This window comes from Leuciscus leuciscus (assembly GCF_965113295.1).
Source record: "Leuciscus leuciscus genome assembly, chromosome: 1".
In the NCBI taxonomy this organism is placed as follows: Eukaryota; Metazoa; Chordata; class Actinopteri; order Cypriniformes; family Leuciscidae; genus Leuciscus; species Leuciscus leuciscus.
Genome location: NC_138725.1, coordinates 75,520,985 through 75,548,106, shown reverse-complemented (window position 1 = coordinate 75,548,106; position 27,122 = coordinate 75,520,985). Strand labels below are relative to the sequence as shown.

Sequence of the window (27,122 nt, the reverse complement as noted above, 5' to 3'; positions counted from 1 at the left end):
ATAAACAGGGTCTTCACTTTCTTTCTCTCACACTCGTTGTGATGTTTGATTATAATGAACCTGAATGCTAAGCATGATGGTCCTGCCAAGCAAGAGTTTAGTGAAACCTGAGGATGGCACGTGCAACTGATAGGAGATAACAGACAGACTTTGACTTCGACAGGGTCAGAGAAAGGGGGTTAGAGAGGAACATGAAGCATCGCAGCTCCTGGGTAACTCTCAGTTATTCTTCGATTGACTCACTTGGACCAGCACGAGAGACATCTTACAGCGATGAGTTACTGCAAAGATCTGCTCATTCCTGTGATGAGTAACTCCCACAACAGTAACGTTCTCCCAGATTGTCGTGTCACCACGTGTGACGGGGCCCCCGGAGAAGGTGTAGCAGAAGTGAAGATCCATCTGTGAGTGATTTAATGACTACAGTTCCAGAGATGATGTGTAATAAAATGGGAGGTATGGGTCAAAGTGACTAGACTCAATCAGGGACAGACCCTTCTGAGTCCACCACATGCTCTAATCTCGACAAACATCTGTTTGAAGTTCCTCAATGAAAACCATCAGTCCTGCTGGTGTGACCTCATGTAGGACGACCACCTCCTTCTGTTGCTCATGAAGAACCGTGTGACGTGTGCTGTGCATCCGCTGCGTTTGTCCATACTTTCCCCACAACTGAAATTTTTAAGAGGATAGTTCACCCAAAAATGGAAATTGTGTCATGATTTACTCACCCTCTTATCTTTCCAAACCCACCTGAACTTCTTCTGTGGAAAGCCTGTGCTTCTCTCGCTTTTCATGCAATAGACCTCAGTCAGTTTAGAGGCATATTGAATTTACACAGATAAAAACGAGGCTATGAGGGATAGACTTACAGTCTGTACTTGTGTAAAGATTCGCCTTCTCGATGTCATCACGCACGTCGTTAAACACGGCAAACGATGATTAGTCAAGAAGCGTGAAGTCGGACATGTTTCTTGTCCACGACTCAACAAGAATTTAGGAGTCAAAATCTGACAGTTATTATTGTAACATACAAAAGAATAGTGTATTCTGAACCCGGCATTAGGCTGCCTTATATACTATATCCAGGTTTTCCAAGACTGTGGGAACCCTGGATCTTCCATGAAAAAATTAAAAATAAATAAAAAACAGTTGTTGAAGCGGTAAAATAAAGCTTATTAAGCTAATAAGCTTATTTTAAAGAGGCTACATGCAACTTTTTCCCCAAAATAAACGTAACAATAGCCTTTTTATTTGACCATTTATGACTCAAACATCTCCTGATGAGCATACTGACACCTTGTCAGCTCACAGTGGGTGAACCTATAAGCCTGTATCCTATTTTATTTTCTGTCGGGTCGGATTTTTCGCGCGCTGTCTGCGGATGTGACGTCAAGCGCGTTCATGTTAAACGTTTCAGATCACTCTGCCACCACCGCTAGTCAGCAAACAAACTTAGTTTCTCAAACAATATATGTATTTGACTGTTCTTACCTCTGTAAACATAATGTTGACTTCTTTGCAGCGGATGACTTGTGAAGTGTGCACGTACGAGAGCGAGCAGAAAGGAAGAGCAGTTCCGTTTTTTGGCCACAGGTGTCAGTCACGAGTTTAAATTTCAGAAAATCGCATGTAGCCTCTTTAATATTTATTTGTGTCCGATTTAAAATAATTTCACACCCTCTTTAAAGGGATAGTTCACCCCAAAAAATTAAATTTCTGTCATTAATTACTCACCCTCATGTCGTTCCAAACCCGTGAGACCTTCACACACAAATGAAGATATTTTTGATGAAATCCGAGAGGTTTCTGATCCTCCATAGACTGTAACATCATTGCAACCTTCAAGGCCAAGAAAGGTAGTAAAGACATTGTTAAAATAGTTCATTTGACGGTTCAACCTTTATGTCATGAAGCGACAAGAATATTTTTTGTGAGCAAAAAACACAAAAAATCTTTATTCAACAATTTCTTCCACGTCCTTCTCCTGCACTGTTAACGTTTGCCTTGTCCAAATACCCACACTTGTGGTCTTGACAACTTGAGAGCAAGTGCACGTGACAGTCAATAATGCCAAAGTGCAGTGCCCTTAATGCACACTAAACCCACACTATCACCAATACCGCATCGGAGCAGTATTCGAGGCTATCCCATCATGCATTATGTTCGGGAACTCATGTGCCCCGAAATCGTGAGATGTCGAGGAAAACATTCCACTGTAATTTAAATTAAAGGTACAATATGCAAGAATTTTTTGCCGCTAGAGGGCGCTACATTCCAAACAACAACAACGGCGTAGCTTGATGACGATGTGAAGGAGCGTGGAATGATGGGAACTGTCGTTTTAAACTCCACCGTGGATGTAAATCAGTCAGACGGGAATCGAAAAATCATGTTCATGGATGAGGCTAAGTTCTATTTTTATAAATGTTGCGTTTAATGACATGCTTTTTGTGGCGAGGGGGGCGTGGTTCAGCGCGGTCTGTAACGGGAGAGAGAATAGACGAGCAAGTAGGTCAAGTGCAAATGACGAACACCTGTGTCTTATTGCAGTATTATTGGCGTGGAGAGACCGCTTATAAGCCGCGCTGGAACGAGAGAGAGACTGGGAGAAAATTGGACGCAGAGGAAGAAAACCGGTGGATCCGAGCTCTCATTTTTGAACTGTTTTGTGCCGTCGCGGTTGCCACGGTGAATGCGCGTTGTGCGCGACTTTTGTTTGTTTTGCTTTATTTTAATAAAGTACGAGTCTTCTTCCTTCCTGACTCTTAAACCTCATCACACTATTTCATTAAAATGAATTAACCACAAGAAAAGTAAGGTTTAATACTAAATTGGTTATCATAGATGTTACTGTATTTGTTGAATTCATTGTTGTGATAACGCTGCGCAGTTTTACGTGTTCTAAACAATTGTTGTAAAAGTACATTCGAACATACCCACATCATTTGCCAAAATACTGATTAATCTTTATGTATAACACATGCTATATTTATTTACATGGCCATAAACACCAGAGGTGATAAACAATGTCAATAAACTAAACACAAATCTAAAGCAATAATACTATCCTTACATAAACATAACTATTACCGAATGCTACATTTGAATATAAAATTAAGCATGCTTTGTCGACAGAACCAGCTGCAATCGGTAAAGAATAATTGTGTACCATAACGACTGCAAGAAACAAGCTAAAGTTTGTAGCTTGATAGACGCTACAACTACAACTTCCGCATTTGTCCAGGACTCCACGCAGTACGAGCGGAAACCGAGGGTGACGCGGATATGACGCAATTTTCTCACGATTTAAAAATAGTTGGAAACATTTGGGATATTGTAAGTAATCAACTTAACAAAATATATAACACTGGTATCTGAAAGCATTTTTTTTTTTAAACACACACACACACACACACACACACACACACACACACACACACACACACACACACACACACACACACACACACATATATATACATATATATATATATATATATATATATATATATATATATGTGTGTGTGTATTTTTTTAACCCTCTGGTGCTGGTAATTTTTTATTTAAATGAATGTTCTATATTTTAGTTTGATAATGTTTTTTTATTTAACATTTTGTATTTTTAGGGGATTTTATGGTACTAAATTATATTTACGCTGTATTTATGATCCATTTATTCACTTTTTTAGCAAAGACCAGAAAAAATCTTAAATCTTGAATGCTTAAGAGCACAGACTTAAGTTTGATCTCTTTTCAAAGACCACACTTGGCAGATTATTGCTGAAGTGAAAAAAAGTTAAACTTAAAAAAAAAGTTACAGAATTTTGCATTTATTGTTGTGATTTTTTTTTATATGAAATATATATTTTTAAAAACATGGTTTACTCATAAATAAATACATTAATCTAAACTAAAGTAATCTAAAGTTGTGTTCAAAATCTTCGAATCATGTCCATTATTATACTTTTTTTTTTTTCACTTAGCAAGAGCCAAAACCTTTACCAAGTTTCCTAACCATTCCAAAAAAAAAAAAAAAAAAAAAAAAATTCGATCAAAAGTGACTGAAGAGCACCAGAGACACTTAATTGGTGTGACCGTACTAGTGGCTGGCTGTATGAAGTCATTCCTCAAGTTCCCACAGGTGTCCTCCTAACCACAGGTGTAGACAACCAGATCTAATAACATTTGATCACATGTCCAAACACTTTATTATCAACTGTAATAAGATTACTTTTAGAGCCATCGTTAGACGGACCTATCTACGGGTTTGAGTGTTTAATGGTTCACGACTGAATGAAGGGTGACTGGACTATTCTTCAAGTGTTTAGCATCTGAACAAAAGAAGACTGTCGGTAAGTGAAGGAATGAATCGACGCCAATGGGCGAGTTCCCCCGTTTCCACGGCACTGCATGCATAAAAGTGAAAGCACTGGTCTGAAACAACAGGCTTGTGTAAAGTTAAGTGTCGCGTTAACAGCAGCCACTTGACACCCTTTTATCCCACCGCGTGCTCAATGGCCGAAGCGGGAATCCAGCGAACCCCATTACATTAACGCGATGTGTGAAACACTTAATGAAGACATTGTAAAGGGAGAGAGAAAGGTCTCGAGGTAAAATAAGCAAAGATAGATGGATTGATAAATCTGTGGTAACGAAAAGTGTGAGTTTATTTGTTTGATTGACACCAATTATACCAGTATAAAATAATTTAACATTTAATTTGCCCACAAAAAGGAGCGTTCGGTGCGGGTTTCCCTTCCGACTCCAAATATACAGCAGAGGGAAAGTCTGAAGGGTCTTCATGAGGGTGGAGGAGTGATGACTGACTCCTTTGATCTTCAGAGGCCCTCGTCAACAGACTCCAGTTGATAAAAAAGGCGCGGAATCTCTTAAAGTACACTGACAAAAATACCCGCACAACTTAGACTTTTTGTTTTGTTCCCCTTATGAAAGTAAAAAAAAAAAAAAAGGCTGGGTTGTTTCAACCCATGTTTGGGTCAAATATGCTATGGAGAAAACCAACCATTGGGTTTACAAATTTAACTAAAACAATTAAACCAACCCTTGGATTTGATCATATTGTTTATTTTTTGGGTCAAATATGGACAAAACCAACCATTGGTTTAAAAATTAAACTAAAACATTTAAACCAATGGTTGGATTTGATCATTTTGTAAAAAAAATGTTGGGTCAAATATGGACAAAACTAACCATTGGGTTTAAAATTCTATTTAAATAAAAATGTAAACCAACAGTTCGATTTGTCCAAATTTGACCCAAACAACCCAGCATTTGTAGAGTGCATATTTTTAGTTTATATGTTGTATTTAAAGCTACATTTAGTCACCAAATAATACATTGTAAAATATAAATTATAGGCTAACAAAACTATACACCAATAATAAAGTAGCCACCGCTGCTTGTAAATTCTCACGCTATTTGTTATATATTTACTATATTTATATAGAATTGTTTCCAATCCACAAGAGCCAAGTGTCAGAAAAGTCTTATTCTCACTCTATAAATTCGCGTGGATTAAGAAAACGGCATTTCAATGCCAATAAAAAACGACCACATCAAGAAAAATATCGCAGATCAAAAGAACCAAACTATGAGCAAAATTGTTTTTTTTTCTTCAATAAATGAAAAGGACAGAAATGAGTGCGACTGGATCACGCCCCTCCACAGCGATTGGTTCACGGGAAAGAGAGCAGGGTTAAAACCCAGAGCGGGTTAAACACACAGGTATTGAACAGAAGAGCACGCAACAGTCAGAGGAGTTTCATGTCAGTGGAGGAAGCAGTGTATTAAGTATTTAAAAGAAAAGGAAGAAAAGCTTTAAAGGACCTCCAAGTTTTGCACTGAGAAAGCTCACCTGTTCCACACTTTTTTGGCTTTGTGTAACTGCGCTTTAGATTATTATAATTTTTATAATTTTTTTGTTGGTGTAACTGCTTGTGCAGATTGTCTGCAGCACCTCAGGATTTGGAGGAGCGCGTGATGAAGTGCAGGGCGTCGCAGAGGAGCGCGCGGGTGATGAGCGTCGTTCATTGGGCTGTGATGCTGGGATTGATCCAGTGCGGCGCGCTCGACGCGCGGAGGTTCCGCGGAGGTCGAAACCCGCAGCCGCGACGCGTGCTCCCCTCCGCACAGTCCCGCGACCGCGCCGAAACCACCGAGAGCTTCTCACTGGATTTCACAGCCGTGGAAGAGAACATGGACAACTTCATGACTCAGGTGAAGAACCTCGCGCAGTCTCTGTACCCGTGCTCGGCGCAGAAGCTCGACTACGACATGAAGTTACATTTCCTGGAGAATACATCAGTCACCTGTAACGACGGGACCCCAGCAGGGTAAGAAAACACGCCGGTCACAATAACAAACGTTAGGTTACACGACAGTGGGATGCTTATATTGGACAGTATTTGGGCATCAGAGGCGCGTGCGGCATCATCAAGGCGCGCGCCGACTCGCACCATATAATCTCGAGCGTTATTCTTGCGACCTTACAGTAAAACTGACTGAGCCATCGCGGTCTGAACTTATACAGTATAAGTGCCTTTCATCGTCAGAAGAGGCATATATTATTATGAGTCTACTTGCAGTCACAATGGTATTTTAAACTATAAGCGTATTGGTTACCATTGTACAGTAGTCAACATTTGAAGTGGATCAAAACCTGTCATCAAAGTTATACAGGAATTTTGAACAATTCCCGTTCTTGTCTTAGGACAACTTTGATTTACTTTTTTGATACACTTCAAATGTTGAGTACTGTAGTTTTTACACCTATATTTCTAAAATGAAGGTTCTTTATTGGCTTCTATGGTTCCAGGAAGAACCTTTAACATCCATGGAACCTTTCCATTAAACAAAAGGTTCTTTAGATTATTATGTTCTTCACACTATAAAAAAAAAAAAAAAAAAAAGTGTTTTTAAAACTGTTCACTGATATGTTTTTTGGGGAACCAAAAATCATGGAGCCTTTTTTCACACCTTGTTACAATAATTTCTGTCATTGCTTCCTGATTTTTAGTTGGAGTTTAAACTCCAAGCGCTTAAGAAAAAGCTTTGGGACTTTTATGCATTACATTGGTTTATGGCATCAAATAAAATGAATTAAGATATAAATGAACTGCGATGAGTGTGTTCAGTCTAAGCATCTCCTAATAGGTTTTGACACGCATGAAAGACAGTGACCTGACAGTTTCATTGTTTGGTCAAATCAGGTTTTAAAGCAATAATACTAATACTAATCCAATAATACAAATTTAAGGTGTTGTCAGAGCAAGTTGAGCATGTCAGGGTCAGGTTGAGAAGACTATAGTGAGAGAATCACCTGTAATAAACAGTAATACAGTGACAGGTGGGCGGGGCTTGAGTACAGTACAGTACACTCTAATGTGATCCATAGGTCAAGTGTGTCTAATATCTGCTTGTGAGATGATTTCATGTGCACCTGCCACTGCTGATCATTCAGAATTTATATCTATTTTACTTTTGTTACAATCAGAGAAAAATCTGTGTCTCGGCAAACATCAGAACAAGCCCAAAAGCACCATGTCATCGCATGTCATCCCCTGAGTAATTGCCGATCATTGTTGGTTTTTCAATGACCAATTCACATTCACCCCCCCCCCCCCCCCCTCAACCCCCCAGTGTTGAACCCGAGAGTGTTTTGTTGTTGACCCCGCTCTAGTATAAACTCAATTCAAGACACTGAGGTCAAAACAACACTAGCTAATTGGCTAAAATGCCCAATTACTAGGATATATATATATATGTACAGTGCCCTCCACAATTATTGAACCCCCTGGTAAATATGATCAAAATGGGCTGTAAAAAATAAATCTGCATCGATTATCCTTGTGATCTTTCATTCAAAAAATTTGCAAAATTCTAACCTTTCATTGAAGTAAAAGAATTGAAAGTGGGGGGAAAATCACATTATGAAATAAATGTTTTTCTCCAAAACACGTTGGCCACAATTATTGAAACCCTTTTATTAAATACTTTTTGCAATCTCCTTTTGCCAAGATAACAGCTCTGAGTCTTCTCCTATAATGCCTGATGAGTTTGGAGAATAACTGACAAGAGATCAGAGACCATTCCTCCACACAGAATCTCTCCAGATCCTTCAGATTCCCAGATCCATGTTGGTGCTTCTCCTCTTCAGTTCACTCCACTCATCAGGTCAGGGGACTGAGACGGTCATGGCAGAAGCTTCATTTTGTGCTCCACAACAAATTTTTGTTTTGATTTTGATGTTTGTTTTGGATCGTTGTCCTGATGGAAGATCCAACCACGGCCCATTATAAGATTTCTAGCAGAAGGCGTCAGGTTTTGATTTTTTATCTGTTGATATTTGATAGAATCCACAATGCCATGTATCTGAACAAGAAGTCCAGGACCTCCAGCAGAAAAATATGCCCACAACATTAAAGATCCAATGGTATATTAAATTGTACACATGGGGTACTTTTTATCCTTGTGTTCACCAAACCCATCTAGTGTGTTTGCTGCCAAAAAGCTCTGTTTTAGTCTCATCTGACCACAGAACCCTGTGTTGTTTGAAGATCCAGTCGTGTCTGACAATTAAATTTGCTGGAATTTGTTTTTGGATGAGCGAGGAGGTTTTTTTTTTAAACCCTCCCAAACAACATGTGGGGATGTAGGGGTTGTTTGATAATTTTTTTTTTAGGCTTTCTGACCCTAAGACTCAACTAATCTCTGCAATTCTCCATCTGTGATCCTTGGAGAGTCTTTGGCCACTCAAACTTTCATACTCGCCATGCATTAAGACAGTATAGACACACGTCCTTTTCCTGGCAGATTCATAACATCTTTAGTTGGTTATAACTTCTTAATTATTGCCCTGATGGTCAAAATGGGGATTTTCAATTCTTTAGCTATTGTCTTACAGCCACTTTCTAGTTTGTGATGCTCAACAATCTTTTGCTACGCATCAGAACTGTATTCTGTGGTTTTACTCATTGTGATGGATGATTAAGGGGATTTGGCCTTTGTGTTTCCTCATATTTAAACTCCTGTGAAACACGAAGTCATAGCTGGACAGTTTCATGTTCCTAGTCACCCTGGTGTACTAAAAAAGGTAAATATTAATGGGAATATACTTCAGAGATATTTTACTCGTAAAAAATTCTAGGGGTTTCAATAATTGTGGCCAACATGTTTTGGAGAAAAACATTTATTTCATAATGTGATTTCCCCCCACTTTCAATTCTTTTACTTCAATGAAAGGTTAGAATTTTGCACATTTTTTGAATGAAAGATCACAAGGATAATCGATGCAGATTTATTTTTTACAGCCAATTTTGATCATATTTACCAGGGGGTTCAATAATTGTGGAGGGCACTGTATGTGTAATTCTAATGAAAGCTAATAAAAGCATATGCTTGATTGCCATGTTTTGTGATATTTAGACAGTATATTACTTGGGTTTAGACACTACAAAATGACTGCCATGTGCTTTATTTACAAGATCAATATTTGATTACACTGTAAAAAAAGAAGTTATTGCCTTAATTTAAGTACAATCAACTTGAATGTTTAAGTCAAATCAACTTAAATTACATTAAAACTGACTTATGAATGAGTGAATTGAATTTTGTAAACCTTTATAAAAAAAATATGAAAATTGCTTAACTTATTTTGATGAGTTAAAGCAAAAAAAACATTTGTCATAACTTATTGATCATACATTTTTTTTACAGTGCCGTGTGCATTATTTACCATGTGAATAATTGATTAGGCACCAGACACATCATGACATGACATACCTGAGCCTCTGCTGTCGTAAATGTAAATCTTAAGCACTGAAGTTAAAAATCTAGACTCTTGTAAAAAGTAAAAGTGGGGACAGATGTTCAGAAGTGTAAAAAAAAAAAAAAAACTTTTGATAGTGACCCAGCTTGCATGTAAGTACTCTCTCCATGACAATATCATGTGTAGGCTGATGCTGACAGTGCTAAACAATCTATACAAACAGTGATATCTGTACATAATCAATAGGATAAATCTTGTAAACCAGTTTATTTCTCCTGCACATCTTGTGAAGAAAACCTTCATTATGCATGATCTTTTTGACTCTTGCTATACAGTGAACAAACTCTCACACTGTGATCCTTTATATAAAACTTTGATCTGCCTAATATTCATGCAAATCTGCTGCTATAATGATTGTTACATTCAAAATCTCTTTATATGAAGCAGTTTAAGCATATTTCATGCATATCACGTTTATGCACATCACAGTGTTTTGGAGTTAAAGAAAATTAACAGAGAAATGGAGTTTCATATTTGCCTTCATTTGTAATTGACTATGTATGGTGCATGCAAACTATAAGCATAAGATCTGAATAGCTGGATATATTGGCAAACTGCTCATCTGTTTTCTTGCAAAATCCTAATGTTCCCAGTTAGGAATCATGCTTGAGAGGTTCTGTGAAACTCAAAATCACTCCTAGACACTGCAGAAAAGCCTTTAGGATCAGGCTTATCCTAATTTTCCAGCATTTATAAAAACATTTACTGAATGCGTTAAGTTTATGAGCGCTTGCAGCCTTAGCTTTATAAGCTGTAATGCAGTGAAACATAAATTTTTAGCGTGTAAGTAGTGGTGAGGTGGGTAATAGTGAGAAATGTACACCATATGCCAGAAATGTGGTCACCAGTGGCATAAATTGGATGCAAATTAAAGCTGTCTTTAATTATGGCAGACTGATGCCCCTCAGAGCAACAAGCGGAGCTTTTCTCACACAACCAACCAGAGGCTGAAGTTTGAGTTTATGCAATATCTGAACGCCCTCTTGTGGAGACGGTGAACATCACAGATACTCGAAAACCTCTCAGTCCATCATCCGTTCTGGAAAAATTGAAATAATATACTTTAAAACAATATTTTAAGTGCAAACTAAATGCAATGTTTTTAGACACTTAATTGCATATTTATTGCAATGTAGTTTTATTATAGTTTTAAATTGACTTTTTACATTTTGTTTGTACATCTATGTGTAATTTCATAATTCTGTTGAAATATGGTTTAACTGTACTGTTGAATGTACTGTCCAGCATTTACTTTAATGTCATTTCTATTGAAAGTGTGTGTCATGTTTACATATATTTGTAATTAATACGCATTTGGAATGAAGTTGTAATTTAGTATAAATGAAATATTTTAACTTTAAATGTAATATCCAATAACACACTACAGTTTAAATTAAAATCAAGTACTTTGCACATGCTTTAGTATGTTAGTCAACACATCAAATTAAGTGTAGGCTACTTCTTTAAAACACAGCAAAAGATTATTAAAACATTATGAATCAATGTACTTTAAGGTCAAATTTGTAATTTTACATTACAGGGTTCACTTTTTTTTTTTACAGGGTTACATTTTTGGGTGAACTGTCCCTTTTTAGTGCACTTTGTTTCATTAAAATTGTATATATTTAAGTACTAAGTAATATTAAGCAACGACATTTACTTACTATAGGGTTAGGCTGGGATTAGGTTGAGGGTTAGTTGCATGTAATATGCATAATTTATTGTAATTACTATGGTAAGTACATCAAGGACACTGTAAAATAAAGTGTTACCTTTTTTTAAGATCTGAAGTACACTACAATTCAAGTACGTGCACATTCAATTAATCACACTTTGTGAGACTTTCATTCTGCTTTATATCCATTCATTGTCTGTTTTTTAGGATTAGACTCATATTTTGTTGACAAAATGCTGACAATAACTGCTTATATCTCGAAAAACTGTTCACTTCAGATCTATTAAACTGAATTGTTATTTGAATTGATGTGTGTAAGAACTGATGGCAGTGCTTTGCACATAAGTATAGGTTTAATGGTTGTCTGCTTTGCTGTAGGTACTACCTGAAGGAGTCCAAAGGAAGCAGAAGGTGGTTAATATTTCTGGAGGGTAAGTGTGATGCTTTCAGTCATTAGAAGAATTTCTTCACCGACCGTTGTGTGTACATGTGATGCTGAACATGTGTGACATGTGTCTCTGTGCAGGAGGCTGGTACTGCTTCAACAAAGAGAACTGTGACAGCAGATACGAGACCATGAGGAGGCTCATGAGCTCATCCAAATGGCCACAAACCAAGACAGGTTAGAGATGCCAACAGTGGTTTCATTGCTTATAGTATCAGTATTCGCACCAAAAGACTTTAGCTATACAGAAAGACATTGAAATGCGCAATATGGTGGAATAAGCCTCGCCTACTAAATAAGAGAGCCAATCACCAGTTGGTAACGTCATTGCATCACTGCAGCTGCCTTTGATTTGCATGATTTGAGCGTTTAAAGACAAAATTGATGAGATTGTTGTTGAAATAGATTTCATTGTCGATTTCAATATGAAATTGAATCGTAAGGTTGGTTGAAGAGCTTTGGAAAATGTGATGTTTCCCCATTAAAAGAGATATTAGGAGGTGTACCTGCATGACTGAAATAGCTGAGGTGTTTCAAAGATGGCCGGCGAGTGAAATGACTTTCCTTAAATGGACTTTGTTGGGATAAACGCACATAAACTAGATTTCAAAACAGTTATAGAAAGATCATTCTCATTTCTGTTATTTTGCATTATCTCATAGCTCTATATATCTTTGTTTTAACTTCAGGCACAGGAATACTGTCTTCACTTCCAGAGGAAAACCCACACTGGTGGAATGCCAACATGGTGTGAGTATCTCTCTGTAAATACCTGTGTAAATGATACTCTTTTTCTTCGCTTGAGATGAAACGGGGGTGGTTTTCATGACGGTTACGTTGGCACAAATGTGGACCTGAAGTCTTTGTGTTTATCACTTTTCAGGTTCATCCCATATTGCTCGAGTGATGTATGGAGTGGAGCCACACCAAAAACTGATCAAAGTAAGATTCAATATATATATATATAAGATTATATATTGTGTACTATGTTATATAGTATGGTCCAAATGCCAGTGAAACCACATTGAAAAGATTATTTTACTTTAACCTGGAAAAAAAGAGTGCAAGAGAATTGCAGTGAAAAATTATGTACTAAATATAATAGGAATGCCAAATATAAGGTTTTCTATATATGTTAAAATGTAATGTATTCCTGTGATCAAAGCTGAATTTTCAGCATCATTACTCCAGTCTTCAGTGTCACATGATCCTTCAGAAATCATTCTAATATGATGATGCATTTAAAGAAACATTTCTGATTATAATCAATGTTGAAAACAGCTTCATATTTCGCTGGGAACCAAGATTTTGATGAATAGAAAAGTTCAAAAGAACCGTATGTATGTGAAATAGAAATCTATTTGTAACATTATACATTTCTTTAATGTCACTTTTGATCAATTTAATGCATCTTTGCTGATTCTGAATAAAAGTTCAATGTTAATATCTTGAATGAGGCACTTATATAGCGCTTTCATATGTACTACTGTACACCCAAAGCGCTTTACAATCATAATTTGTAAATCTTAATGACCCAAAACCTTTGGTTTGCATATCACAGTGCTAATATATTACCACTTTATACTATCACTGTAGTAGTACAGTAGGATGCTATAGTTTTCTTGTAGTGGCCATCTAACAACTTGACCTGATCTTTTTCTAGCTAGTTAGCACTGGCCGTTCATTAACCGGTTGTTTATTGTGTACAGATAACTATGCGTTCATGGGTTCACTGATCATAAAGGAAGTGGTGAAGGACCTGCTCACCAAGGGTCTGGACAATGCCAAGATACTGCTGTTAGCGGGAAGCAGGTGAGTCCACAACACAGACCATAGTTTCTGAGTCCGATGTCTGCGACTGATGTTGACTAAGTGTGTGTGTCTTGTGCACAGCGCGGGCGGCACTGGGGTGTTGCTGAACGTGGACCCAGTATCTGAGCTCCTGGAGGAGTTGGGTCACACCAACATCCAGGTCAGGGGTCTGGCTGATTCTGGCTGGTTCTTGGACAACAAACAATACCGCTGCACTGACTGTGTGGACACCATCAACTGTGCGCCCACAGAGGTCATCAAGAGAGGAATCAAGTAAGAATATCACGCTTGTCATTAAAGGTAGGGTAGGGCAACTTCGGAGACGCTAGCGATAGCAAGTTAGCTTTGAAAGCATGAGATCCCACTGTCTCTTCAGAGTGTCTCCAATGTCAAAACACATGGGGCCCTATCATACACACGGCGCAATGCAGCGCCAGGCACAACGTGAGTGTTTTTTGCTAGTTTCAGCCCGACACAGTTTTCATTTTCATGTCCTGGTTTGAAAACGAGGTGTGTTCAGGCGCATTGACGACGCATTGCTATTTTGAGGCAACAGAAATAGACCATTGACCAACAAAAACCTGGTCTAAAGTCAATGGCGCAATATTATTATTATTTTCTGTTATTTAAAGAGCCTGTTAGTATTATGAGCCTATAGGTGGTTCCTCAACGCACGTACACTCTGCTTATTACACACACAGAGACTTGTCAGCACACAAACATGCCAAATATTTAAAATAAAAGGATTACAATGTAAAAGATTATTGTTGTGTACATAAAGATATTTAACCTCGCGCACGAGCTGATCCGTTTGCGCTATAGATACGTGTTCAGTCTTTCCACTATCAAATTCCTCCATGTAAATAGCAAATCCGCTATGGCGCGAGTGCAACTGGCTTTTAAAGGGAATGGGAGATGAGACTCTTATTGGTTAATTGCACGTTACACCCAAAACACACACATTACTCATTAAGAGAATAGAGACAACCGTTTTAGACCATGCGCCTGGCACGCCGACCATTTGTCCCGTCGTTAAACTAGCAAAAGTGTATTCTGGCACGCCCTAAGTGCACTTGCACCATGTGCTTTATATCATGTGCTTAGATCCTTAAAATAGGGCCCATGAACTCACACAGCCAGAGGAGAGGCTGCAAAGCATCACAAGACGAGAGACTGCGTTAAATTAGCTCATGTCTGAAAGCACATAACATTACAATAATAATAAACGTAAACAACTTACAGAGCTCTTACTTGTACTGCTGCAGATTAATTTCAGCATTGACAGTGTTGACAAAAACGCATAAATCCGAGTTCCACGTCATGGGTTGCCATCTCTTAATTATGGTAGTTATGGCGTGAACGCAGCATAAAATATGGCTGCTGTTTGTTTGTGGTGCTCTGTGACTGACGTCTGTCTACAACTCTGCATTGAGTGTTTCAACCAGTAACAAAAAGCCTACCCTACCTTTAACACAGACAAATCTGATCTTGCTATTGCTCATGCTTAAGATTTAGGGATTTGAACAAACCTCTAACCTTAAGAACGGTTGCATTGTGGAGTTTATGCTATCTGAGGACATTGATTTTAATTGGGGTGGGTTGTTGCAAGTGACTAAATGAAGTCCATTGAGAATTTCAGAGAGGTGGGTCACATCGTTCTTGCAGAAATGCGATTTGCTGTATTTACATTTGATTTTTAAAGAGGACTCGACTCGTTCCACGCCTTCAGAACAGATCTTGCACATTTGATGTCTTTTTACCACTATTGTATCACTAAAAGTGGCTAAGTCTTTATACCATCGCAACTTCTTGTGAAAAGTGACCAAACTAAAGTCCTGTTCACAATCAATTCAGTCACATTCAAAAATTCAATCTTTCCGCAAATTGTGGAAAAAATGGCATTGGGCTGAATTAAAATGCTTATGGGTAAAAGCAGAAATAGAGTTGTACACCAGGGCATTGCTGCACAATTTTCAGTTTCTGACACTCGCTTTTCACGGCGAAGAAAGTCAAATAGTATTTGCGTGTTTTCAAGCAGGCATTCAGACAGCTGAGCTTTTTATCAGACAACACAGGATACACATGTTTGTATAGTCTGAACGGACAATTTAATAGCCGTTCATTCAAGTTAAAATGTTCATCACACCAAATATTCGTAAATATAATGTAATGAACTTCTTGTCGACAGATACTGGGGTGGTGTTGTACCGGAGCGATGCCGACAGGCTTATGAAGGAAAAGAATGGAACTGCTTCTTTGGATATAAAGTTTATCCTACCATTAAACGTGAGTACAGGCACCATCCACTAGTTCTTTACAGACACCATTGAGTTTGGTTGCTTTTTTTAACCCAGTGAGATGTTTCTTTATTACAGGCCCTGTGTTTATAGTGCAGTGGCTGTTTGATGAAGCCCAGCTAACGGTGGACAACATTCATCTGACGGGTCAGCCCGTTCAAGAGGGCCAGTGGCGTTATATCCAGAATCTGGGGACGGAGCTGAGGAACACTCTGAAGGACGTCCCGTAAGTATGACCGGCCTTTCAGAGACTGAATGAGCATTCGTGCTGTCTTCACAATGAAAGTTATCACGTTTTCGCTGTTTCTGATGATCTGCTTTTCCCCTGCAGTGCCATGTTTGCTCCAGCTTGCCTTTCACACGAATTCATAACAAGAAAGTAAGTGATCTCTTTGATTTTGTGCAACTCTACTTGTAGATTTAGGTGTGCTGTCAGTTCAGGAGTTTTCACTTTTTCAAATTAAATAAAGAGCAATTAATACACTTTACCTGATGTTCTACTGTGATCAGGATAAAACATTTGATAAAACATCCCGCCCAAGGCATACGCAATATAAAGGATGCGAGGCCTGGTTGAGCTGCGTTAGTAGAGTGTTGTCGACATCATGTCCAAGAATTGCTGCTTTTTTCCCACTTTGAATCTAAACGCCTTTTTATGGGCTTCCTAAGGTGGACGAACTTAGGAAACATTGGTAAAAATACATTTAACACTATTCCTCAGCAGTACAACCACAACCTTTTGTTGTGTTCTTACCTTTTCTCTACACTGCAAAAATTATCTGAATTGCTCTTTCAGATAATTTTTTCTGAATTGCTCTTATCTGAATTATCTGGAAAATTGAATTAAGATTATTTTTCCAGAAAACTTGTCTAATAAATGCATCTGGATTTTTTGATATTTAGACTGGAAACAAGACAAAAATACTAATAAAGAAAAGCATTTTTTTTGCAGTGTAACCATTCAATTCAATGGAGGTCAGATGTTATAAATGAAACAGTTATAACATCACATCTAAAATATAAGAGGTGTGAGATACAGATTTGCCACTGTGAATCGTCCTGAACAAGTTGTGCTTACGAATGTGGTTCAGCTCGTTCAACTTGTTCTTCTTGACTGTCATTATTGGACTTGTGAGCTTGAACTGATATGGTAAACCTGATGCCATAGTTAGCGTAGTTACAGTAGTACTGATACTCACCGATTATGGTAAGGGACATTACGTTTCCCAATGACGGTTGACCAATCAGAGCAGACTGGGACTGCCTGGCCAATCAGATCAGACTGGGACTGGCTGACCAATCAGATCAGACTGGGACTGGCTGACCAATCAGATCAGACTGGGCTTTTCAGAAGACAGGTTTTATAGAAAATGAAACTAAAACTTTTCAGACAGAGGGTGAAAACAGGTGCTGCAACAATGTAAATCAACATTTATCGAAAAATTTGTTTTTGAACATTAAATGATGTAAACATATTCTAGCAAGCCCACTAAAGAAAATTACGAACCTGTAAATGAGCATAATAGGAGCCTTTAAATATGTTTTTTTTTTTTTTTTAACTGGATATAGCTGTTAAATAGTAGGGTGAGAATTCATTGAGTCACATTTGAAGTATTATTTTTCCCACTAGTCAAATGAACGGGACACTCATTGAGTAGTTCTGCCCTCTTGTGTTTGTTGTAGTTTCTGGACCGACGTTCAAGTCAAGGGCACGTCTTTACCCAGAGCGCTCCACTGCTGGGATCGCAGTCTACAGGACAACAGCAGAAACAACAAATCCCCTCCCAAAGGCTGTCCCATGCACTTGATTGACAGCTGTCCATGGCCTCACTGCAACCCGACGTGCCCGACGATCCGAGACCAGTCGACGGGACAGGAGATGAACGTTATCCAGTTCCTCATGCACATGGGCTTCGACGTGCAGAAGATGGCCCACCAGCAGGGCATGGACCCGAGTAAACTACTGGGCATGCTCAGCAGCGGCAGCTAAATGCTAAAAGGACTCGCTCCTTTCCATCAGTCCGTTTGATACCTCCAAAGCCCTTCACCCACCTCAGCTTCGACCTCAGGCTGAGCCTTGCCTTTAGTCGGGGCTCTGTGCCAAATTTCTATGGGCTTCCATCTCCAGATCCCCTCATTAATGATCCATTTTAAAAGTCCAGTTTTTCTCCAGCGTATGCAGATTACCCTCACTGAGCAGCTTGGAGATGGTGGAGATGCCCAAAGCGGAGATTTGGAACGGAGCCCTTGTCAGATCCACCTCAGTTAAACCATGGGCTGCTGACTGTTCGAAACGTTCCCAACACAGTACGGGTTAAAGTACTGATGAAAACCATGCAAACCGGGACAGTGTACACCTGCATCTCTGCTCTTAATTTATCTTTTGGTTATAAAAGTATCACGAATGTAATCCAGTTTTACGGATCTTCAGCTGTGTTGTTTGCTTTGTGTTTTTTTTTATTTTATTTTTTATCTTATTTCCTTTTGTTACCAATATATCTAGCCACAGTTTATTAGAGTTTTATGTCCATTCAGAGAGAGCGTACGGATATTATCGATTATAGAGTTTATAATCTGTAACGCAGATTATATGAAGTACATGTAAAATATATATATGGATCTACTCAAGACTATAAAGAATCGTATAAACAGGAGCTTTGGAACAGACAGACACACATGTGTGTGTGGAAAGCACTGGATCACCTACTCTAATCCCAACGTCATTCTTGTGGTACGGCTAAGTTATTTTCTGATATAATGACTTGATTATAATAATATTTAAAGGAATAGTCAGTCCCTTAATAATAATGATGATAATAATTCTGTTATCTTAAATAACTCCCATGGAATTCCAAACATGGATGATTTTTTTTTTCTTCAGTCGAACACAACTGGAGAACTTTCGAAGAATGTTCAAGCTTCTGTTTCTCAATATCAACAGTGTTTGGTGATCTATACTGCCAAAAGCCAAAAAGGATATAAGAACACAATTAAAGTATCATAGTAGTCATGCACTATATCCCAAAATCCATTCAACAGCACCAAGAACAATATACCGATAACAGTCGGGTTTCAGAAGTAAAAACTCCATTCAATTTCTCCATAGGGAAATGTTTTTTTAACGATAACTTATACACCTTTAAAGACAGCCCTACTTTGAGCTGAGAGGTACGATATTAATACCACGAGATTTTAACCCTCTGGTGGTGTTCGACCATTTTAAAGCGGAATTTTTTTTTTTATTTCTTCGCAATTTAATAAAAATCGCTACTTCATCGGAATGGTATAAAACTCTTGTAACGGCAGTCACTATGTGACTTGATTCAAAAAAGTTAAATGATTGGCAAAAAAAAAAAAGTCGCACTTGTGGTGTTCGCGGTCAAAAATGACTGCCATGGGAAATGAATGGGAAATAGGCAAAAATACAGAGAATTTTTTTGTGTACAATCTACATATCAATACATATCAATCTACAATCCACGATACAGTAAAGAACTGCACAGTGATGAAGGGGCGACACGAAAATATCAAAATAGACACAAAATAGTTATTTCCCACACTAAAGGCATTAAGTTCACAGTCTTGTGCATTTTGTCATTTCGTCCAATTTTCAAAAACTGTTTTTCTTCACATCAAAGTTTGTAACATTATGATTCACCTCATAGCTGGTTAGCTTGGTTCATGGCTTATAACGGCTAAACAAAGACTTTTTTGAAATCCCTATGGGAAAATGAATGGAAAAAAATGATTACGGAACCAGCGAAACAACGTCTTTATCGTTATAGTTATAGTCCTTGATATGAATGGGCATTTATTCCCATTTTGCCGTAGCTATCAAATCTCATTTGGCCTTTGGCATGAGTGACGTCAAACCTTTTACATGAACACAAGTGTGAATGACGTGACGATACGGAGCACGGTTTGGACAATAGGGAAGTAGTTTTATGGACTACTTTGTTGCCTTTTTGGAGACTTTTGGGCAGTATAAATCCACTTGTGTGTTTGTATGTAAAACAGAAGGTTGGACATTGTTGAAAACGATTCATGAGGATGAGTAAACGATGTCAGAATTTGTATTTTTTGGGAGAACTATTTCTCAATGGAACAAACTGCATACATCCTCACAAATCCTGGATGAAATGTAAATTCCCCGCAAACAGATCCTCCTTTTCACAGTCACATTTTTAGACACGCGATGTCCTGAATGTGACCCTGCTACTCAGGTTGGTCTCTAAACCTTTTTGGTGTACCTTCAGTTTAACTCGTTCACATTGTATTAAAAGGGGGGATTTCGCTCAGTTCACTCATTTTCTTGGGACATCTTTTTCTTAGTATCTTAATGGTAAAATAAGCAAAATGACACTGTTTGAGTGCAACTCCTCCTCATGTAATAAACCACCGTTGTGCTGACATGACAGTAAGATGATGGTTGATCACACTTTTATCAATGCAAATTCTCACTCAATTGGGAGAGATGCTATGTATCTATGTATAGGTTTTATTAACAGCTGACTCCTTTGAGAGTACTTTTGTCAAATGAAGACATTCTAGACTGTTAAAATATTTAATAGAAAATTACTTTTTAATATAATTTTTATGTAGCGGTCTTATAGAAAAAAAAAAATTTAAAAAATAAACCAACCAAGAGAAAAGAAAACAACAGAGATGTGAAGGTATTACTAATTGCTATTTTGTTCTGTAACATATTTTTTAACAGAAAACTCAATCTACATGGCTAAGCTGAATATTTATTTTGTTATGTAAATCATATTTATAATGCTATTTTCACAGAGAAGTGATTCTTTGTAAATTGTAAATAATTCTGTTTTTTTTTCTTGTGTTGAATGCATGTATGTGTCCCTGAGAGAAAACATTACAGTTATTCCAAAGAAACATTTAATATCGCCTTTTCATTTAACATGTTTAACTCCCAAAGCCCCAATGTCCATCTCATGGTGTTAGTGAGTTATGAACCCATTTTGCTTCCAAAATTTGTAAATATATCTTAATATTGAGTGCAACAGGACTTGTTCTATCAGGGATTGATTGAATGGTGAAATGTGGATATAATTTGAGCCACTCTAAAAAATGATGGGTTGTTTCAACCCAACTTTGGGTCAAATATGGACATATGGAAATACGGATAACCCAGCCGTTGGGTTAAATTTTTTAATTACATTTTTAACCCAATTTTTGGGTTTGTCCATAATTGACCCAAAATTGGGCTAAAACAACCCAGCATTGTTTGAAGAGAAGGGGTTTAATAACCAATCACCTGTGCATCTATTAGTACTTTAAAGGTACACAATTTTACCTGAAGTGTACATATTAGCAGGGTTGGGGCTAACACTTTACAAGTAACACAAGTTATGTAATCAGATAATTTATCCCAAGTAACTAGTAAAGTAACACATTACTTTTACGTTTACCACAAAATATTTGAGTAACTTTTTCAAATTGACACAAGTTATTTATTTTTTTCTCCCATGTATTGACTGAGCGCTCTCCTATCTCCATGTTGAAATATATAGTGGGTAAGTGCATAGGCGTCGTGTGCGCTGTGTGTGAACATGACAGTTATTGTAGATCTAGACTACAATAATGTGAGCAGGTATTCACTCATCACAAACAGATTCAGTATTCCTCAAAATTAATAACATAATCAGACATTCTATTACTAGTAACTTTGCAACTACATGTCAACTAACTCACTCAGAGTATTAGTTGACTGGTAGGGTTAGGTGTTAGTAGAATTTAAGTTGATATGTACTTGTAAAGTTTCTTAGTAAAATAGTCAGTACAATGTGTGTTTGGAAGCATCAAAATAAAGTTTTGGCAGATATTAAGCAGACAGTCTAGACGGTTTAAAGCAGACAAATACTCTAAACTTCTAGTAACTATAAGTAACTACATGCCAACTAGCGGTCATTAAAGTGGACTATCGAAATAAAGTGTTGTCAAAAACTGTGAAATGCAAACTTAGAATATTATGCATACCTGCAATACTTAAATATGTTAAATTACACAAATATACTTTATGTATTTAATCTCACTTTATTAACCACTGTCTTTGCTGTTGATTTTCAATTATCCAATTCAACTTTATAAATAAGCAAAAATGACTTTAGATAAACATCGCATTTGTTTAATTATTAGTTATTGTTTTGCAAAAGTAAGAGTGTTAAACTTTTGTTCTCCTGCATCCTTTTCTTCTCTGATCCAGAACGGCGGAACAGCTGAAAGGTTTGTTTGACATGCGCCCTCTACTGTACAGGAGTGAATGTGCATTTCATTCAGCATGAGGCTTATTTATTTCACTTTTGGTGTGAAAGGGCATTTACATTTGCTAAACATAACTTTTTTTATATTTAAAAACAAGCTAGCAAGTAAATAAATAACGCAATAAGTTAATGTTTGAGGGAGTAACACAATATTGTAATGCATTACTTTTAAAATTAACTTTCCCCAACACTGCCTTTCGGGTGATACTGGGCTAGATGAAGCATCTAAATATTGTATCTAATTATGAAAAGCAACTTCTTAATTAAAAAAATATATATATAATAAAAAAATTAAATAATAATAATAATGTATATTATATACGATTTAATATTATATAATAGTTCATATAAAATTATTCTAAATTCCCCTTAAGGATACAATTAAACAATGCATTGGCTAATGTTTTTGTTGGCACATTTTAAAATTGTGTTTTTGATCTGAATAGTCCTAATCATGTACAAAACTGACAAGCAAACTTTCATCAGCTGTTCAATCTTGGGCCATTACAATGCACTTTTCCTCAGATGTGCCAGGGCCTATACCTTCTAACTGACACACACACACACACACACACACACACACACACACACACACACACACACACACACACACACACACACAGAGAGAGTTTGCAACCATATGAAAGACGACTCCCTGCACTGTTGCTTGACGCAGCCATTTGGATTCCCACCCCATTCCACAGTGGAATATAGGGCTCTATTTATAGAGCTGGTGGAGCCCGTGGCCCTGAGCTCGGCAGAACACACTCATTAAAACCGCTTTCCCTTGTACACTTCAACTCGAAGCCCAGTGCCAGTGTGTGTGTGAGAGTGGAAACAGTGCAAGAGAGAGAGAGAGAGAGCAAGAGTTCTAAAGGTAATCAGTGCTAAAAGTTGTTTGAAGAAATTGGGAACCTACGGATACCATCTCACGTGGGATATGTACGGGACCCTGCTCGTCCTCTGTATTATGAAGAGACGCTTCAGCTATAGCAGGTGACATTCGACTCGCGAGGAACTTTCTGCATCGATCAGCTGAGAAACACCAAGAGAAGACCTGCGAGAAGAAGGTGACTATGTAAAGACTCCAGCTGTAAGGGAACCGTTTGAATTTGATTGATTGGAATTTGGAACTTTGGAACTTTGGAAGTAAAGAACAGCGATGATTTGAATTTAAAAGACAATTCTCTTGTGCTCAAACTGTCACTTTTCTATATTTTGCCCGTCTGTCTTTTGAAAATCTAAAAGTACTGTCTGTTCACATCCAGAGTTTCAGCTGTAATCCGATCCCACACACTCGACAGTAATTATAAAGCAGGGCTGGGAAGCAGTAAGGGAGATTTGTCATTAAGGCTGCCTAAATAAAGACTCAGGCAAAGGGCGAGGTTTGTGGATTTCATCCGTCTAGATCCACCTAAAAACGGCTCATGGACCCCCAAGGAGGTCATTACCTAAACAAGTCAGCGGTGCTGTCGGGGCTCGGCGCTGCCCGAATGCTCCAGCTTCTCCTGGGCTGCACCACGATGGCCCTGGTGGCCCACAGCGCGGGGTTCAGCGCCACCTACGGCACCTTCTGCATGTTCGTCTGGTGCTTCTGCTTCGCCGTCACACTGCTGGTCTTCACCCTGGACGTGACCAGGCTTCACGGGTGCATGCCTATCTCCTGGGACAACTTCACCGTGGCCTTCGCCATGCTCGCCACTCTCATGTACGTCACGGCGTCCATAGTGTATCCCGTGTACTTCCTCAGGTCGGAGTGCCCGTCGGAGGGATGCGAGGTGAGGAACTACCGAATCGCAGTCACCGTTTGCTCAAGCGTCTGTTGCTTCGCCTACGGAGCCGAGGTGTTTATCACACGGGCCAAACCGGGGCACGTGGTCGGATATATGGCCACCGTATCCGGCTTGCTTAAAGTGGTCCAAGCCTTCATCGCCTGCATTATATTCGGCGCCCTGGCCAACGACAGCGAGTACAACCGGCACATCCCGACTCAGTATTGCGTGGTCGTCTACAGCCTGTGCTTCGCCATGACCGTAGTCGTCGTGGCGCTCACCGTCTCTGGGAGGACGTCTTCGTTACGCTTCCCTTTCGACCGCTTCGTGGTCGTCTACACCTTCCTGGCGGTGCTTTTGTATCTGAGCGCTGCCGTGATCTGGCCCGTGTTTAGTTTCGACAAGAAGTACGGATCCCCGGGGAGACCGGGAGACTGTCCGAGAGGAAAGTGCCCTTGGGACAGCAAGTTGGTGATCGCCGTGTTCACTTCTGCCAATCTGGTGCTGTACTTCACCGATCTGGTGTACTCTCAAAGAATACGGTTTGTCTCGCATTCGGCAGCATAAAGCCATCTCTCCTCCAATCCGGTGGATTCATGAATACTGGGAATGAGTGAAATACAGACATGCCAATAAACAACAGCTCTGTGTACTAGTATAATTTCTCTTTTTATTTGTAATTTTTATTGGTTAGAATAAAAATGTTTGGACTTTTTAACTGCTGGGATTGATTTTTTTCATTGTGTTAATGAATAGTTACTTTGTTTAGTAGATTTGTTGCATAATAACTTCTGTACTAATGTCTCTCTGCAATTTATTGTCACTGTAACCCTAAAGCAAGGGTGTCCAATCCAAAGCCCACGTCCTGGAGAGTTGTGTGATCAGCTCCAACACACTTGCCTGGATGTTTCTAGCGAGTCTGAAGACCATCATTAGCTGGTCCAGGTGTGTAAACTCTGCAGGACAGTGGCTGCGTTTAAGGCCTTGTCCACACTAATACATTTTCGTTTGAAAACGCATCTTTTTCTCTCCGTTTCCGCCGTTCGTCCACACTGAGACAGTGTTTTTATTAATGAAAACGAAACTTTTTGAAAACGCTCTCCAAAATGGATCAATTTGAAATCGCCGTTTTCATGTTGTAGTGTGGACTGTGAAAATGGAGGTATGACGCATGTTTAGTCATGTGACACACATTGTACTAACAGATATTCACGTTGTGCTGTTCACTTTCACACACACAGTTGGTTAAAATATGTTACTTTGCACACTCTTCATATCACAGTCCTGCAAAGATGACAGCAAATTCACTCACATTTGACAAAACATGAGAGCAGTCGCGTTTTAGACCAAACATATGAGTGAGATATTTTGCTAAATAAAATGATCCTGTCAGAAGAATTGTGCGATAACTTTATAATGAATTTTTCCGTCTGTATCATCTCAGTGGGATGACGTTTCAGTGTGGATGAGAAACTTTTGGGAAAACTCCTGAAAATACTAGTGTGGATGGAGAGCATTTTGAAATGAAAACGCCATTATTAAATGTAATGTATCCGGTCCACTTTTGATGCCCTTTTCCTTGCTAAATCCCCTCCGTCTTGTTCACATCATTGATGACGTTGCACGAGTGCCCACTTGCAATGGTTATAAATGGGACACACTAAGCCCTTGATCACTTGTGGGTATATTAAATGTGAGCACTTGCTGTTGTGACGTCACAATCGTGTGGCATCGTGGTCTACGGATCTGTCTGAAGTGTATGTATTGAGTTGACTCACTCCCTCGGACTAAATCATGGGGTCGAGGGTCTGTCCAAATATACTGTGTGTGAGTGTGTGTCTAAAAGTGGAGTTAAACGCAGCCCAGGAGCAGGTTTGGACACCCAAAGATTAAAAATCTGTCATTTACTCGCCCTCGTGTCGTTCTACAGCTGCATGACTTTTTTTCTTTTCTTCTGAGGAACATAAAAGAAGATATTTTGAAAAAGGTCAGTAACCAAAATATCTTCGTTTATGTTTCACGGAAGGTCATACAGTTTTGTAATGACGTGGGGGTGAAGAAATTATGAGAAAATATTCATTTTTGGTTGAACCATCTCTTTAAGACTGTTTTTTGTTTTTGATGTCTACTAAACACTAAGATTGTTGTGGATTAGTACGGTTATTATATGGCTTATGTGTATTTTCCTCTAATTTACATATATATAATTATACTGTTAAATGTTATTATTTGATTACTTGTATGGCAATATCTAAGCATGAGATAACTGAGACCTCTGATTAGAAAAAGGGAATATATCACTTCTTTATGTATTGTCCACAGAGATTAAACATCATGCAGTTTTGTCATGAATGGCCTTAATTGTCATGGCGCTCAGATAGCGTTATCCAGTCAATCTACTCAGGCTCCAATATAAGTTATGTCTTTTTTATAGTATGTGACAATATATTGTTACTTATTCACAACATATTTAAATAAATCAAAATATGTTGGTAATTAAACTGGATTCCTTTGTGTCTATATCAGTTTATTTCTCTTTCTCACCACCTCCAAACACCAGCACACACAAATGACCATACATATACATTTAGACAATTTTCTGTACAAATATGTGTGAGTGGGTGCACTGTATAAAATAATAATAATAATAATAATAATATATATACAGTACAGGCCAAAAGTTTGGAAACATTACTATTTTTTATGTTTTTGAAAGAAGTTTCTTCTGCTCATCAAGCCTGCATTTATTTGATCAAAAATACAGAAAAAAACTGTAATATTGTGAAATATTATTACAACTTAAAATAATAGTTTTCTATTTGAATATACTTTAAAAAATAATTTAAGTGATGCAAAGCTGAATTTTCAGGATCATTACTCCAGTCTATCACATGATCCTTTAGAAATGATTCTGATATTCTGATTTATTATGAGTGTTGGACACAGTTCTGCTGCCTAATATATTTGATGAATAAAAGTTTCAAAAGAAC

At 38.2% G+C, this 27,122-nt stretch overlaps 2 protein-coding genes across 2 annotated transcripts; both read left to right on the top strand.

Annotated features, from left to right (window-relative positions):
- The first annotated feature begins 5,744 nt into the window (after positions 1–5,744).
- On the top strand, positions 5,745–18,533 carry notum1a (notum, palmitoleoyl-protein carboxylesterase a). Its single transcript, XM_082185976.1, has 11 exons — positions 5,745–6,356; positions 11,904–11,956; positions 12,052–12,147; positions 12,660–12,720; positions 12,854–12,912; positions 13,680–13,782; positions 13,864–14,055; positions 15,971–16,068; positions 16,158–16,305; positions 16,411–16,458; positions 17,763–18,533. Exons 1-11 carry the CDS (start codon positions 6,004–6,006, stop codon positions 18,067–18,069), a joined length of 1,518 nt encoding a protein of 505 aa, XP_082042102.1. The 5' UTR covers positions 5,745–6,003; the 3' UTR covers positions 18,070–18,533.
- Positions 18,534–23,098: 4,565 nt separating this feature from the next.
- myadml2 (myeloid associated differentiation marker like 2) lies at positions 23,099–26,623 on the top strand. The gene has a single exon (XM_082187017.1). It carries the CDS (start codon positions 23,788–23,790, stop codon positions 24,697–24,699), a length of 912 nt encoding a protein of 303 aa, XP_082043143.1. The 5' UTR covers positions 23,099–23,787; the 3' UTR covers positions 24,700–26,623.
- Positions 26,624–27,122: the final 499 nt, after the last annotated feature.